Source organism: Chrysemys picta, chromosome 7, assembly GCF_011386835.1.
Source record: "Chrysemys picta bellii isolate R12L10 chromosome 7, ASM1138683v2, whole genome shotgun sequence".
Taxonomy (NCBI): Eukaryota; Metazoa; Chordata; order Testudines; family Emydidae; genus Chrysemys; species Chrysemys picta.
Window position 1 is genome coordinate 24762033 of NC_088797.1, and position 13215 is coordinate 24775247.

Consider the following 13215-nt stretch of genomic DNA (forward strand, 5'->3'; position numbering starts at 1 on the left):
TTCCTCCCAACTCACAGATTCTTGACTACAGTCAATCTTGTATCCAAGGTCAGAACCTGCCCCCAGATCTCAGCCAGGACATGAGTCCAGCTACTCTGCTACATGGTGGTAGCCACCTTCATGCAGGGCCGGCTCCAGGGTTTTGGCCGCCCCAAGCAACCAAACAAAAAAAAAAAGCCGCGATCGCAATCTGCGGCGGCAATTCAGCGGGAGGTCCTTCACTCCGAGCGGGAGTGAGGGACCGTCCGCCGAATTGCCGCCGAACAGCTGGATGTGCCGCCCCTCTCCGAAGTGGCCGCCCCAAGCACCTGCTTGGTAAGCTGGTGCCTGGAGCCGGCCCTGCCTTCATGGTAAAACATGCAGGTTTACACATGCATTGCCTTCAGGTGTGTTGCCTACAGTCTATTTCCATCACAGACACAGTCTGCATGAACTCCTTTCCATGCCTATGATGGTCAAGGACTCACTGCTCTGGTGGACTCAGCCCAAAAATGTTTGTGTTGGTATTCCTTTCCTTCAACCAGCACCATCCATGAGTCATCCGTAATCGATTGGGGAGTGCACCTTTGCAATCAAACAAACAAGGGCAGATGGTCTTTCACCGAATTCACCCTGCACATCAACCTCTTAGAGCTACGGGCAGTCTGCAATGCCTGCCAACACTTTCTCCCATTGATCGCACATCGCACCATGAGAGTCATGACGGACAATATCACCTGCATGTTTTACATCAACATGCAAGGCAGAGCAAGTGCCCCTCTTTATGCTCCGCAACACTGAAATTATAGAACTGGTGTATCCAACATGGCATTACCATCTGAGCTGCATACCTCCCTGGACACCAGAACACCACTGGGGACTCATTGAGCAGGCGATTCTCCCATGATCACGAGTGGGAACTGGATGCTTGAGTCCTTCAGCACATTTTCAACTGCTGGGGATTCCCCACTATTGACACACCAGATAATGCTTGCTGCCCTCAGTTGTGCTTGAGAACGGGACTGGGGCACGGATCCCTGGGAGATGCATTCCTCATCGTATGGTATGCTCTGCTAATCTAGGCCTTTCCTCCCTTTCCCCTTCTGTCTCGTGTACTCCACAAGATACAGAGGGACTGGAACCGAACATTGTTATAGCTCCGACCTGGCCACAACAGGTCTGGTATACATAGTTCCTTTGCATGACAGTATGTTCTCCGATCTCTCTTCGCCTAACTCCATGATTTCTTTCTCAGGATGTGGATAGCACCAATGTACAGCTGCTCCACCTGAAAACATGGCTTCTCCATGGTTCCAGGATTCGGAAATAACCTGTTCATAAGCAAGTATATAAATAAACAAGTACTCTTGAATAGCAGACGTGACATGACATGACTAGAAGCACTTTCCTCCAAAAATGGACTAGATTCCAATGCTGGTGTGCCTCCTATCAGGTTGACACAATGAATGCTCCATTATCACTTATCCTGGAATATAATTTACACCTTAAATAGTTGGGATTATCCACCAGCTCCATCTGTGTGTATTTGGCAGCTATCACAACCTTTCACTGTCACATAGACAGCCACTCTGTCTTCAACCACCCACTCATGAAACATTCCCTAAAGGACTTCCAAAATCTTTACCCTCACATATGGGATGTAACCCCTGCTTGGGATCTAGCCTCTTTCATAAAGACCCCCATTCAAACCAATAGCAACATGTTCCTACATTCACTTATCTATGAAAATGGCATTTCTTGTCCCTATCACCTCTGCCCAATGGGTTGGTGAAATTGGAGCCCTTATGGCATACCCCCCATATACAGTTTTTCATAAAGACAAGGTTACTCTATGTCTATGTCCAAAATTTTTACCTAGGGTACCATCCTCTTTCCATCTCAATCAATCTATCCACCTTCCTTGCTTCTTTGCAAAGCCTCACAGCAACCAACAGGAGACAGCATTGCATACCCTGTATGTCAGATGAGCATTAGCTTTCTACTTGGTCAGAACTAAACCTTTCCAAAAATCACCATGCTTATTCCTCTCAACAGCCAAAAGATCCAAAGGTGCAGCCATCTCTAAGCAATGCCTTTCAAAGTGGATCTCTTGGTGTTTATATCTGTCCTTCCAGCTACAAAAATGACAGCCTCCTCCTGGAACTAGAGCACATTCCAACCACTCGTTCTCCACCTCTCTTGCTTTCCTCAGTAATATTCCAGTTATTTACATTTGCAAAGTGGTCACATGGGCATCAGCGGACACTTTTGTCTGTCACTATGCCATTACTCAGGATGCCTCAGCAGATACTCAGATGATACTGTCCTATCATCTGCAGTAAATGCCATTCCAAAACCCCAGCCTTCCAATTAGGGACACTGCTTTCTACTCATCTACAGTGGAGCACCCATAGGGACATCACTCAAAGAAGAAGAGAAGGTTACTCACCCAGTGCAGTAACTCTGGTTGTTCAAGGAGTGTGTCCCTGTGGGTGCTCCACTACCCACCCTCCTCCCCTCTGCTTTGGAGCTGAAACATAAGTTCTGTAGCAAAGAAGGAACTAGGAGGTGGTTGGACCAGTGCTATATATACATCCCACTCATGGTGTGAGATGAGGAAGGTGAGCATGTGCCATCCAACAAGCACTGCTGATGAAGATCTTCCATCCCAGGTGCAGGAGGTGCTGCCACACCTACAGTGGAGCACCCATAGGGGGACACATCTCAAAGAACCTCAGTTACTGCACAGGTTGAGTAACCTTCCTTTAACTCATCATACACTCCCTTCTTAAACACTAGGTATACATGTGGGTCCTGTTCAGGGTTAAATGGCCTCCATGCCAAAAAACTAAACATTAGGGTTGGTCCTCTTCTGCCTAACCCCTAGGATTCAGCCCTTCTCTGAGTCCTCTGACCCTTCCCCCATGAAGGGGAATGATGGTACACATGAAGGGTGCCTCAGTCTATGAAGTCTTAAGGTCTCCCCTTCTTCTTCCAGGCTAATAGGGTGTTCTACTCATGTTTGCCTCTGGGAGGTGATACCTTTGAGTTGCTCACCCACAGTGAACATCAGTCATAAATTGCAATGAAATTACAAACTCTACTGGTAAACATACAGTTTTTAAATTCCTGGCCTTACTCCTTATTTATTTAAAACTATGCCTCCTTGTCAATCTGGTCTCATGGGACAAATTCCTTCCTGATCCCATAAACTGGCCATCAGTCAGACCCACAACATCTTGGAAACAGTTGAAATTATACCTCCATTACAGGGCTGGCCTGGGATGGTGGGGCAGCAACTGCAGCAAGGTGGCTGCTGCAAACCCTGAGGACTTCACATTCAGGAAGGGAAGAGGTCATAAGAGATTATCAGCTCTCTTCCCCACTCCCCCATTTTATGGCAGCAGGGAGAGGCAGAGAAATCTCTCCACCCCCTCTCTCTTCCTTCAATGGACAATTTCCATATGTGTTCTAGGTGAAGTGGGGGTGGAGCAAAGGCTTGCCCCTCCCTTTCCTTCTCCCATTCTCCCCCAGGAACTCTGGGGTTGTCTGTACCCTGCAAGTCTAATCAAACTTCCTCCCTTCCCCCAAGATGGAAGGTGAATTATCTTCTTATATCAACAATTTCTGGAGTTTTGATGGTGACAGCTGGAATTTTCAAAGGGGCTTAAGAGAGTTAAGTCTCTAAATCCTATTGAATTTCAAAGGGAGTTGAGCACTGAAGTCCCTGAAAAATCCCAGCTGGCATTTCTAAACTTCCTGTTTCTGTTGGGTAAAATTCACCCCAGTGTCGAAATCATGCACAAGGCCCTCTGAACTATTTACTCCTGATCTTAAAGACTTTAACAGCTGAATTATGGTTACAGTGTAGACACAATACAGTGTATTTCAGACTATGCATTTCTTTGTTAGTAAGGTCCCTCTACCTTGCGAGCCTGATTCTACTTTCAGTTACACCTCTGCAACCCCATTAATTTTAAGTGATTCTTTATTTCAGTGGGGTTATAGAAGTGTCTAACTAAGAATAAAATTTAACACACATTTTTAACGTATTGGTGTTTGCAGTGGTTTACACATATTTACAAGTAGAGCAGATGTGTTCAGTATTTCATTTTTAGTTTAATTGGGTGTATGTTTTATTTACTATTTTGCTTTTGATTGACTAATGTAAATTTGTATTCTTTTTTGCAAAGACCATTGCTTTTTGTGGGACCAACAGGTACTGGAAAGTCTGCATATGTGAAGGATAAGTTAATGAACAACTTGGAAAAGGAAAGATACTTTCCATTCTTCATTAATTTTTCAGCACGGACCAGTGCCAATCAGATCCAGGTTGGTAGAAGCAGCTGGTTAACATTAATTACAATGAGATTATATAGACAGAGATGTAAATTTACTTGGAATTTGTTCAGTGGATAAGATTTGGCTCTGTCATTTCAAGATACTTTTATTGTGATATTTTTATAGTAGTAATGGTTCCTGGAACGTCAATGAAATGTTGTTTAAAAACAAAATATCAGCATAGACTCAATTTACTTTACTCCGGCCCTGAAATTCACATCTCCTTTTGGTCTCATAGAGCCTATGTTTGCTGATCTTCAGGGCATAGTTGAGAGCCCATCTGATCGCTGAGGTTGTTGCTTTAGTGGATAAGCATATGGCTTGGTTTAATTGGGGTTAAGCCTCTTAATGTTTATTTGATATTTTGTCAAACAAATTTTTGTATTTTTTTTCATTTGTGTGTATGTGTTCAGAGATGTAAGCTGGACTTGATTTTAGAAATCTAAGATAAATAAATAAAAATTATCGGCTTTGGAAAAAATTTAAAGTAATAAAAAAGTTCCAGAAATGATTTATTATGATTCAACAAAGCTAACCCTTATTATTAAGAACGAGGATGTGGCTAAATGGCATATCAGTGAAATTGATGGGCAGGGGGGATGATGTTTTTTTTTTTTTTTTTTAGTTTTTAAAACAACCTGATGTTTAAATTTGCTTTGCTTTTTTGATATCACACTCCAAAAATTGTAATAAATACTTGGAATTTTCAGCATTTACAGCTCTACTATCAAAGCATACACTAAAATGTTACCTGCTCACTGGCTTTCATAGCTAAGTTATTATGTATATAGTTTCTCAATCTAAGCATTTTGTAAGTGTAAAAACTCAGGAGGATGTGCGCAATCTACATTTGACCAGACAAAATGAATGGTTATTATAATCATCTAACTATAGTACTTGATTTATATATCCAAATGCTGTTTGCTCAAATGCTACCCAGTTTTTGATTATTCAAATGCTTTGGTTTTGATCCCACAAAGGGATTTGCTTGTGCAAACCTTTCTGCCTGATGTCAGTGCAAATGGGCCCCATCAGGGTTCTCTGGATTGAAAATTGTGAGTACAATTACAAAGGAGGGTGACCAATTCTGTAAAAATTTGTACCATATGTTTGCTCTGTTACTTAATATATTGAATATTTTTTGTAATTGCAGTGTGTTGAAATCCTACATAAATCTGGAGTAATTTTTTGTTAGTGGATAGTTCTTCTTTTTCCTGTTAAAGAAGTTTTTCCCACAGTCCAATTTTCCCTTTGTTGAGCACCAAGATAGTACTATATCTCTGCCATGAGTGGTTTCCTTGACACTATCAAATTAGGGCCCAGATCCTGTATTTAAATATGAGTAGACATCCATTGTGGTTCTGTGTGGGTGTAGCAGTATGCTCACCCAAAAAGAGCAAATTGTAAGATTAAGGTCGGGAAATTTTTAGGGCTCAATCTTCTGAGGTGCTGAGCCCTGACATAGTAGAGCATTTAAGCATATGCTCAACTTTCAGCAGACGAGTAGGATCATTGAAATCAGGAGGGAGACAAACTTGAAATCAGAAATAAATTAAAACAGATTATAATTTTTTCATTTCAGTAAGCTCACCAAATAAATGTAGAATAACAAGAGAAAGAGGATTACAAAAAATTAATATTCATATCTGTATTTTCCAATTCTGATTTTCTTAATTATTAAAGCCATGAAGTGTTTCAGTACACTATTTTCCATTATGTAATATAGTTGGGCTGCATATTAAATTAATGCTTTAAATGGTCCCATTCTGTTTTTTAGAACATTATTATGGCAAGACTGGACAAAAGACGCAAAGGAGTATTTGGCCCTCCTATGGGAAAGAAGTGTGTCATCTTTGTAGATGATATGAATATGCCTGCATTGGAGAAATATGGAGCTCAGCCTCCCATTGAACTTTTAAGACAGTTTTTTGACCATGGAATTTGGTAACTATTCAAGACAGATCTAAAGCTTACAGTAAATTAGTGGATAATTTTGCCATTATCATTTAATTTTCAGTAAATGCTATTTATATTTTTTTTATAAGCCAACATTGTCATTTTAAAATTATTTACATTTTAAACAATCCTTATGTTGCTTTTTAGTCATACACTCATAAGTGACTTTTTTTTAATTTAAGAGATTGATTTTCAGCTTATTTTTAGCAGTCCATGACTTCTTGTCATTATTGAGTAGAGTTTCTATACACAATATAGATTTTCTTTCTTTTCCTATTTCTGCAGATGTCATTGTTTCTCTTCTTTTGTTGTTGTTTGTGACTTTTTAGTTTTTTTCTCTCCAGTTTTAGTCTTACTTTTGTATTTGTTTTCCCCACCATTCCTTCTTTCAGAGTGAACTGCCAGACCTAATAGGGTTGTGACCATTGAAGTTGCAATGGCATTCAATCAATTCAGAAAATGAAATCAGTGATTTGTGCTGTTGTCTGAAATCCAATTGATGAATCAGTTAATCTTAAATTTCATCTGCCAGTTAATCATGGCTTCCAGGATTCTCTTAAATTTATAGTGGAAAATAGTTGGAACATTTGAGCATCCTGGGCTGAAAAGAGGGTCTGAAGGTTGAGTCCAACCTTGCTACAGATCTAGTGACTGTACTCCTAATAGCCATTAATCTTTCCTGTTAAGGACTTGCTCAAATTTTTAAAAATATGGCCAAGTTAGTTGCTCCTAGTGACTAGAGGCTGTGCAAAATGTTTTGGATGAAACTTTTCTTGGCGAAAAATGCAGATTCAGAACAACCAAAACATTTAATGAATTTGTGTAAATTTTGCTGAATGGTTTCTAAATTAAATGTTTTGATTTTTTTTATTCAAAATGACTTCTCACTTAGAAATTTCCTTGAATTTTATTTTAAAAAATCTTGATATCTGTACAAAATATTTAATTTCTGGTGTAGCAAAACATTTTGTTTGACACACAACGATTTTTTCAGACATGCCAGCAAGTTTAAAAATTAGCACTCTGCACAGCTCTCTTTGTGATGTATTTAATAGGGGTGTTTTGAAAGCTACTAGTGGGGAATTATTGCAAAAAATCTTTAAAGATTTGCTGAAAATTTTAAATGAATTTGCTCCAGCATGAACATGATCCCTTTGTGATTATTTTTGTTCCCCAAATGAATTAATGCAAACTTAGTGCTTGAAATTAAAATTCAGTTTTATTTATTTAAGAACGGCCATACTGGGTCAGACCAAAGGTCCATCCAGCCCAGTATCCTGACTATCGACAGTGGCCAATGCCAGGTGCCCCAGAGGGAGTGAACCTAACAGATAACAATCAAGTGATCTCTCTCCTGCCATCCATCTCCACCCTCTGACAAACAGAGACTAGGGACACCTTTCCTTACCCATCCTGGCTAATAGCCATTAATGGACTTAACCTCCATGAATTTATCTAGTTCTCTTTTAAACCTTGTTATAGTCCTACCCTTCACAACCTCCTCAGGCAAGGAGTTCCACAGGCTGACTTTGCGCTGTGTGAAGAAGAACTTCCTTTTATTTGTTTTAAACCTGCTGCCCATTAATTTCATTTGGTGGCCCCTAGTTCTTATATTATGGGAACAAGTAAATAAACTTTTCCTTATTCACTTTCTCCACACCACTCATGATTTTATATACCTCTATTATATCCCCCCTTAGTCTCCTCTTTTCCAAGCTGAAAAGTCCTTGCCTCTTTAATCTTTCCTCATATGGGACCCGTTCCAAACCCCTAATCATTTTAGTTGCCCTTTTCTGAACTTTTTCTAATGGCAGTATATCTTTTTTGAGATGAGGAGACCACATCTGTATGCAGTATTCAAGATTTGGGCGTACCATGGGTTTATATAAAGGCAATAAGATATTCTCTGTCTTATTCTCTATCCCCTTTTTAATGATTCCTATCATCCTGTTTGCTTTTTTGACTGCCGCTGCACACTGCGTGGACATTTTCAGAGAACTATCCACGATGACTCCAAGATCTCTTTCCTGATTAGTTGTAGCTTAATTAGCCCCCATCATATTGTATGTATAGTTGGGGTTATTTTTTCCTATGTGCATTACTTTACATTTATCCACATTAAATTTCATTTGCCATTTTGTTGCCCAATCACTTAGTTTTGTGAGATCTTTTTGAAGTTCTTCACAGTCTGCTTTGGTCTTAACTATCTTGAGCAGTTTAGTATTATCTGCAAACTTTGCCACCTCACTGTTTACCCCTTTCTCCGGATCATTTATGAATAAGTTGAATAGGATTGGTCCTAGGACTGACCCTTGGGGAACATCACTAGTTACCCCTCTCCATTCTGAAAAACTCAGAGAAGGGCTGAATACTAGGGGTTAGGCAGAAGAGGACCAACCCTGCGCACTCCGGCGGATCAAAGCAAGTTCAATATAACGTGGTTTCGCCTATCACGCAGTAAGATTTTTTTGGCTTCTGAGGACAGCGTTATATCTGGGTAGAGGTGTATTGGCATCATAGTGTTTCTGGACTTTCTCTGCAAATTAATCTCCTCCCATTGTTTTAATTCTCTACAAATATAAGGCATGGAAAATTTTGCAACTTTGGAAAGAAAGTTCAGAGATACTTTTTTGTTTCCTTTTCAGAGCATTAATTTTAAATGTTTAACAAATCCACTTACATTATAACTGGTTTGGATCATAAATTTTGAAGAAAGTAAATAAAGAAAATTAGTAGATCTTTAAGGACCATGAATTTAGAAATAATTATTTGATTAATATCTAATGTGTATGTTTCTATACTAATTTGTTGGTTAAAGATGTCATCATGTATACTGCAAAACAATGTATTTAAATTCACATGGTTAAACTACTACATATTGGTCAAATTGTTTCAAATTTATAAGTATTTCAATGCTCCAACATAAGCTTTGAAGTTAATGTTCTTTCAAGATAAAATAAAAGTGTAAACTCATTGAGGTACCCTTCAACTCTATTTGTCTATGCTGTAATTGGCATTGTATAAATAACAACAGATGTAGGCAAAGTTCATACTTTTAGGGTGATGTATTATTTCAGTCTGCCTGATTGAGAAAATAAAAGTGCCCTTTAGTGTATGAAGACTAACTTTCCAACCAGGAGGCCTAGAAATACATGTTTTTAAATTTAAAAAAAAAACTTACATTTTAGGGAGTACAGCGAAAGGAAGAACCTAAGTCCCCCAGCATTTTCATGGCTGCAGATATCTGTTGCTCTTGGATATCGGAAGTATAACTCTCCAATTGACATTGTCATTAGTTATTATTTATTTGTGTTATCAGAGCATCTAGAAGCCCTAATCATGGACCAGGACGCTATTGTGCTAGGTCTGTATAAACACAGAACAAAAAAATAGTTCCAGTCCCTGAGAGCTTACAATCTATGTATTAGTTGTTGTCACACAAAACTGTGGGATGGAATTGTGAATCCCAGATTAAAACTAATGATTTGGGCCTCAATGCTTCAAAGCAAAACATGTATGTGTGTCCTTGACCCCACGTGATGCTCCACTGAAGTGAACTCAAAGGTCCATGTGCATGGCTTTGTAGAATTGGGGCCTAAGGTATCATATCTAAAAAATTCTGTAGTGCAGATGTATCAGACTACCTGCGTTAGGACTGCTTTGTTATATCTGTAATTGTCTAAATATCACATTGTAATTTGTTTTGGAGGTACGACTTAAAGGACACAAATAAAATTACACTGGTTGACATACAGTTGATAGCTGCTATGGGACCTCCAGGAGGTGGGAGGAATGCTGTTACATCTCGTTTTCTGCGACACTTCAACATTTGCACCATTAACTCCTTTAGTGATGAAACTATGGTCCGTATCTTCTCTACCATAGTAGCTTTCTACCTTAGGAATAACGAATTTGCTCCTGAATTCTTCACAATTGGAAACCAAATTGTCAGTGGCACTATGGAGGTAAGAAGCAAATACCTTCCTGAAAGTTCTATTTTCCACTACTTGGTAAAGTTCCAGATTGATTAAACTGACGATATTGGAGTTTGGGAAATCTAGTCCCCATTACTATTTTCAAAGTATAGACAATTCAACAGCATTTATTTATATGAAGTTAAGTTATTTTTATGGGTAAAGCTTTATTTTGCTAGAAACTTGTGTGTCAGTGTGGACACCAATATTGGTACACATGCACTTCATCTCTGCAAGATTGGAGTCTTTTCAATAGCAGTGTCCTTTGGGTCTGCATCTCCATGTAGTGCCTGTTTGTGCTCCCATGCAAGGGCATAAGGGCGGAGTGGCCGCAGCTGTCCCTCAATTTCCTCTTATTGCATGTGGAGACATGATGGACTCTAGCAATGTCCAATCTGCTACTCCTTAATACTGGCTAATTCTTCTACTCATTCTGCTTTACTGGACAATCATCTTCCTTTCCTAGCAGGAAATTGCATCAGACGCCCTAATTAGTTAAATTTGGAACTTAAAAAAGAGAGAGAGACTCCCCGTCAATACAGCATGGCTAAATGCTATCTGCTCCTGCGTCATGATGAACTCCAAACCTTTGAGTTTTAAGCCTTGCCCATTACGTGATGGCCTGATCCTGCTTACTGATAGTCTTAGTAGATGCCTGTTCTGCTTGGGTGAAAGCCACATACCAGATCAAGGCTAGGTATGCTGCACCTTTTCCTCAAAGGCATACAGGTCACAGGATGCTTATCTTAAGCTCCATTTGCTGGAATAATCAATTGAGAAATGAGTACCAAGTCTGATGAGATACTGAAGAAATCAACATCCAGGAGTGCCCCCTGCAGCAGTAGTGCAACACTGAAAGCTGGTGCTGATAAACCCTCAGTGTCCCCCCAAAAAAAAAAAAGTTATCAAGAATCCTGGCACTGACACCTCTGGCACTGAAGGCCAGTGCTGAAAGGATGTTCTGAGCACAGAAGCTGAGATTCCAGGCACAGATCTTTATGATCACACAAGGAGACACCTAAGCAAACCTAGACTACTAAGCTTCAAACAAAAAAATGGGAGCTGATGGCATGGAATTGGCTATACTTGTAATATCAACAAAGCATGCCTGAGCATCGACTCCGATGACCATGCAGGCAGTGACACCAACTCCATCAGTAGAGTCACCCATGGTACTGGCAGATATCCACACCTATTCCAAGGATGACCCCCTGCATCGAGACCACTGCTGACACCAGAACAGACTCCAGTACTGAGATCAATGTTGCCTTGGCAGTGCCCTTGGAGGAAGTGTATTCATCTTCCCTGTTGCTGGGCCACACATTCTCACAAACCTGAAGTTAAGAATCATCCCCCTTGAGGTCAGCAGGTAACCCACTGGAGAGACCTGGCAGCTTTTCTTTTAGAGCTGAATCACAGCCTCACTGTGACTAGCAGTGGACACCATGTGAGCCAGTCATGCCCTTATGGTATGCCACCATGGCCCTTTTAGGTGTATTGGGGACCATTGTCTCAAGCTTCCAGAAGATGGTCCCCATCTCACTCCAGGAAATGGAGGAGATCAAATTCTCAGACAACATTCCTGGCCAGACCACTGACACCTGGCAGAACAGAGTATCCGGTGCAGTCATATGGGACCAGGAGAATGATGCTATGCTCCCTCACCTCCAGAAGACTTTTCTCGTCGTCATCACCAGACAAAGTGGTAGCTCTAGTACCAACCTGGGCTGATTTCAAAGATTTCCAAGAGTTGTTGTTGAGGATAGCAGATATGTTGGATATCAAGACTTTGGTGGTACAGGAGAAGCCTCATAAATTGTTCAACATCCTGACTGCATTAGACTCTGCTAGAATTGCCCTCCTGATAAATGATAAATACACAACCCAACTGAAGATCTGTGGCAGAAAGCTACCACCATTCCTGCCACAACAAAAAGGGTTGAGAAATGGTACCAAGTCCCACAGAAGAGGGTTGAATATTTTTGCTGTGACCCCATTAGTTAATTAGTTGTCTCTGTGGTCCAGGTAAAATCTAGTCCACAAAGGAGAAGGGTCTGAAAAAATGGGACCTTTTTGGAAGGAAAGATCACTCCTCTGCTTCCCTGCAACTTTGTATTTCTAGTTACCAAGCTCTCCTGGCCGAGTGCAACTTTTTAAAATGGGATATAGTCACTATTCTTAGCTAAGCTTCCACAAGATAGTAAGAAAGAGCTTAAGGACACAGACGGGGTGGCTAATTAATGCCTAAGCCCACTCTCCAGGCAGCCATGTTTACCTTGGACATGAAGGGCAGATCCATGGCTACAGCCATAATGATGCAAAAAGCCTTATGATTACTGGCTTCAGGCATCCCCGAGGAGGTGCAAGTTATAATAGAAGACCTGTTCTTCAGTGGATGGAGCTATTTAGTGAATACATGGATAGTGCTTTACATTTCCTGAATGATTTGAGAGCCACTCTGTGCTCCTTGGGGAGGTGCACAACAGTCTCTTGTCATAAACCTTACCAATATTAGCCTTGGATGAGGCAGGGAACTATGTTGTACCAGCCCAGGCAACCCTGCTATCTCCTCAGGAAGAAGCCATGGGTCACTAAGAGGCACCATTCTTTCTCCTCCTCCGTAACACTCTGCACCTGCTTCAGGACAGCAGATTTGTCAGGACTGTCAGGAGCCACACCAGAGCCAGTCCAGAGTAGAAGGTAATCTTTGTAAGCTACATCGCTCTCTACAACTGAGCTTGATCTGCCACGCATCCAACACATGAGTGCTAGAGATCATCACCAATGTTTACCCAATCCAATTCCAATCCCTGCCCTCTATCCACTCCGTTTCCCCATTCTTCTAAAGGGACTTTTCTTGAGAGAGCTTACTACAAACAGATGTGGCCTCACTGCTTCTTGTAGGAGCCGTAGAGATGGTACTGCAGATGTACTGGAGAAGAGATTTCTATTCCTGATCATTCTT

At 40.7% G+C, this 13215-nt stretch overlaps 1 protein-coding gene across 3 annotated transcripts in view; it reads left to right on the plus strand.

The window, feature by feature from the left end:
• DNAH12 (dynein axonemal heavy chain 12) overlaps positions 1–13215 on the plus strand; it is a 181279-nt gene that overhangs the window by 91679 nt on the left and 76385 nt on the right. For all 3 annotated transcript variants that reach the window (XM_065550977.1, XM_065550978.1, XM_065550979.1), the window contains exons 38-40: positions 4173–4311; positions 6098–6264; positions 9986–10241. In XM_065550977.1, the coding sequence (XP_065407049.1) occupies positions 4173–4311; positions 6098–6264; positions 9986–10241 (562 nt within the window). The remainder of the gene's footprint in view (positions 1–4172; positions 4312–6097; positions 6265–9985; positions 10242–13215) is intronic.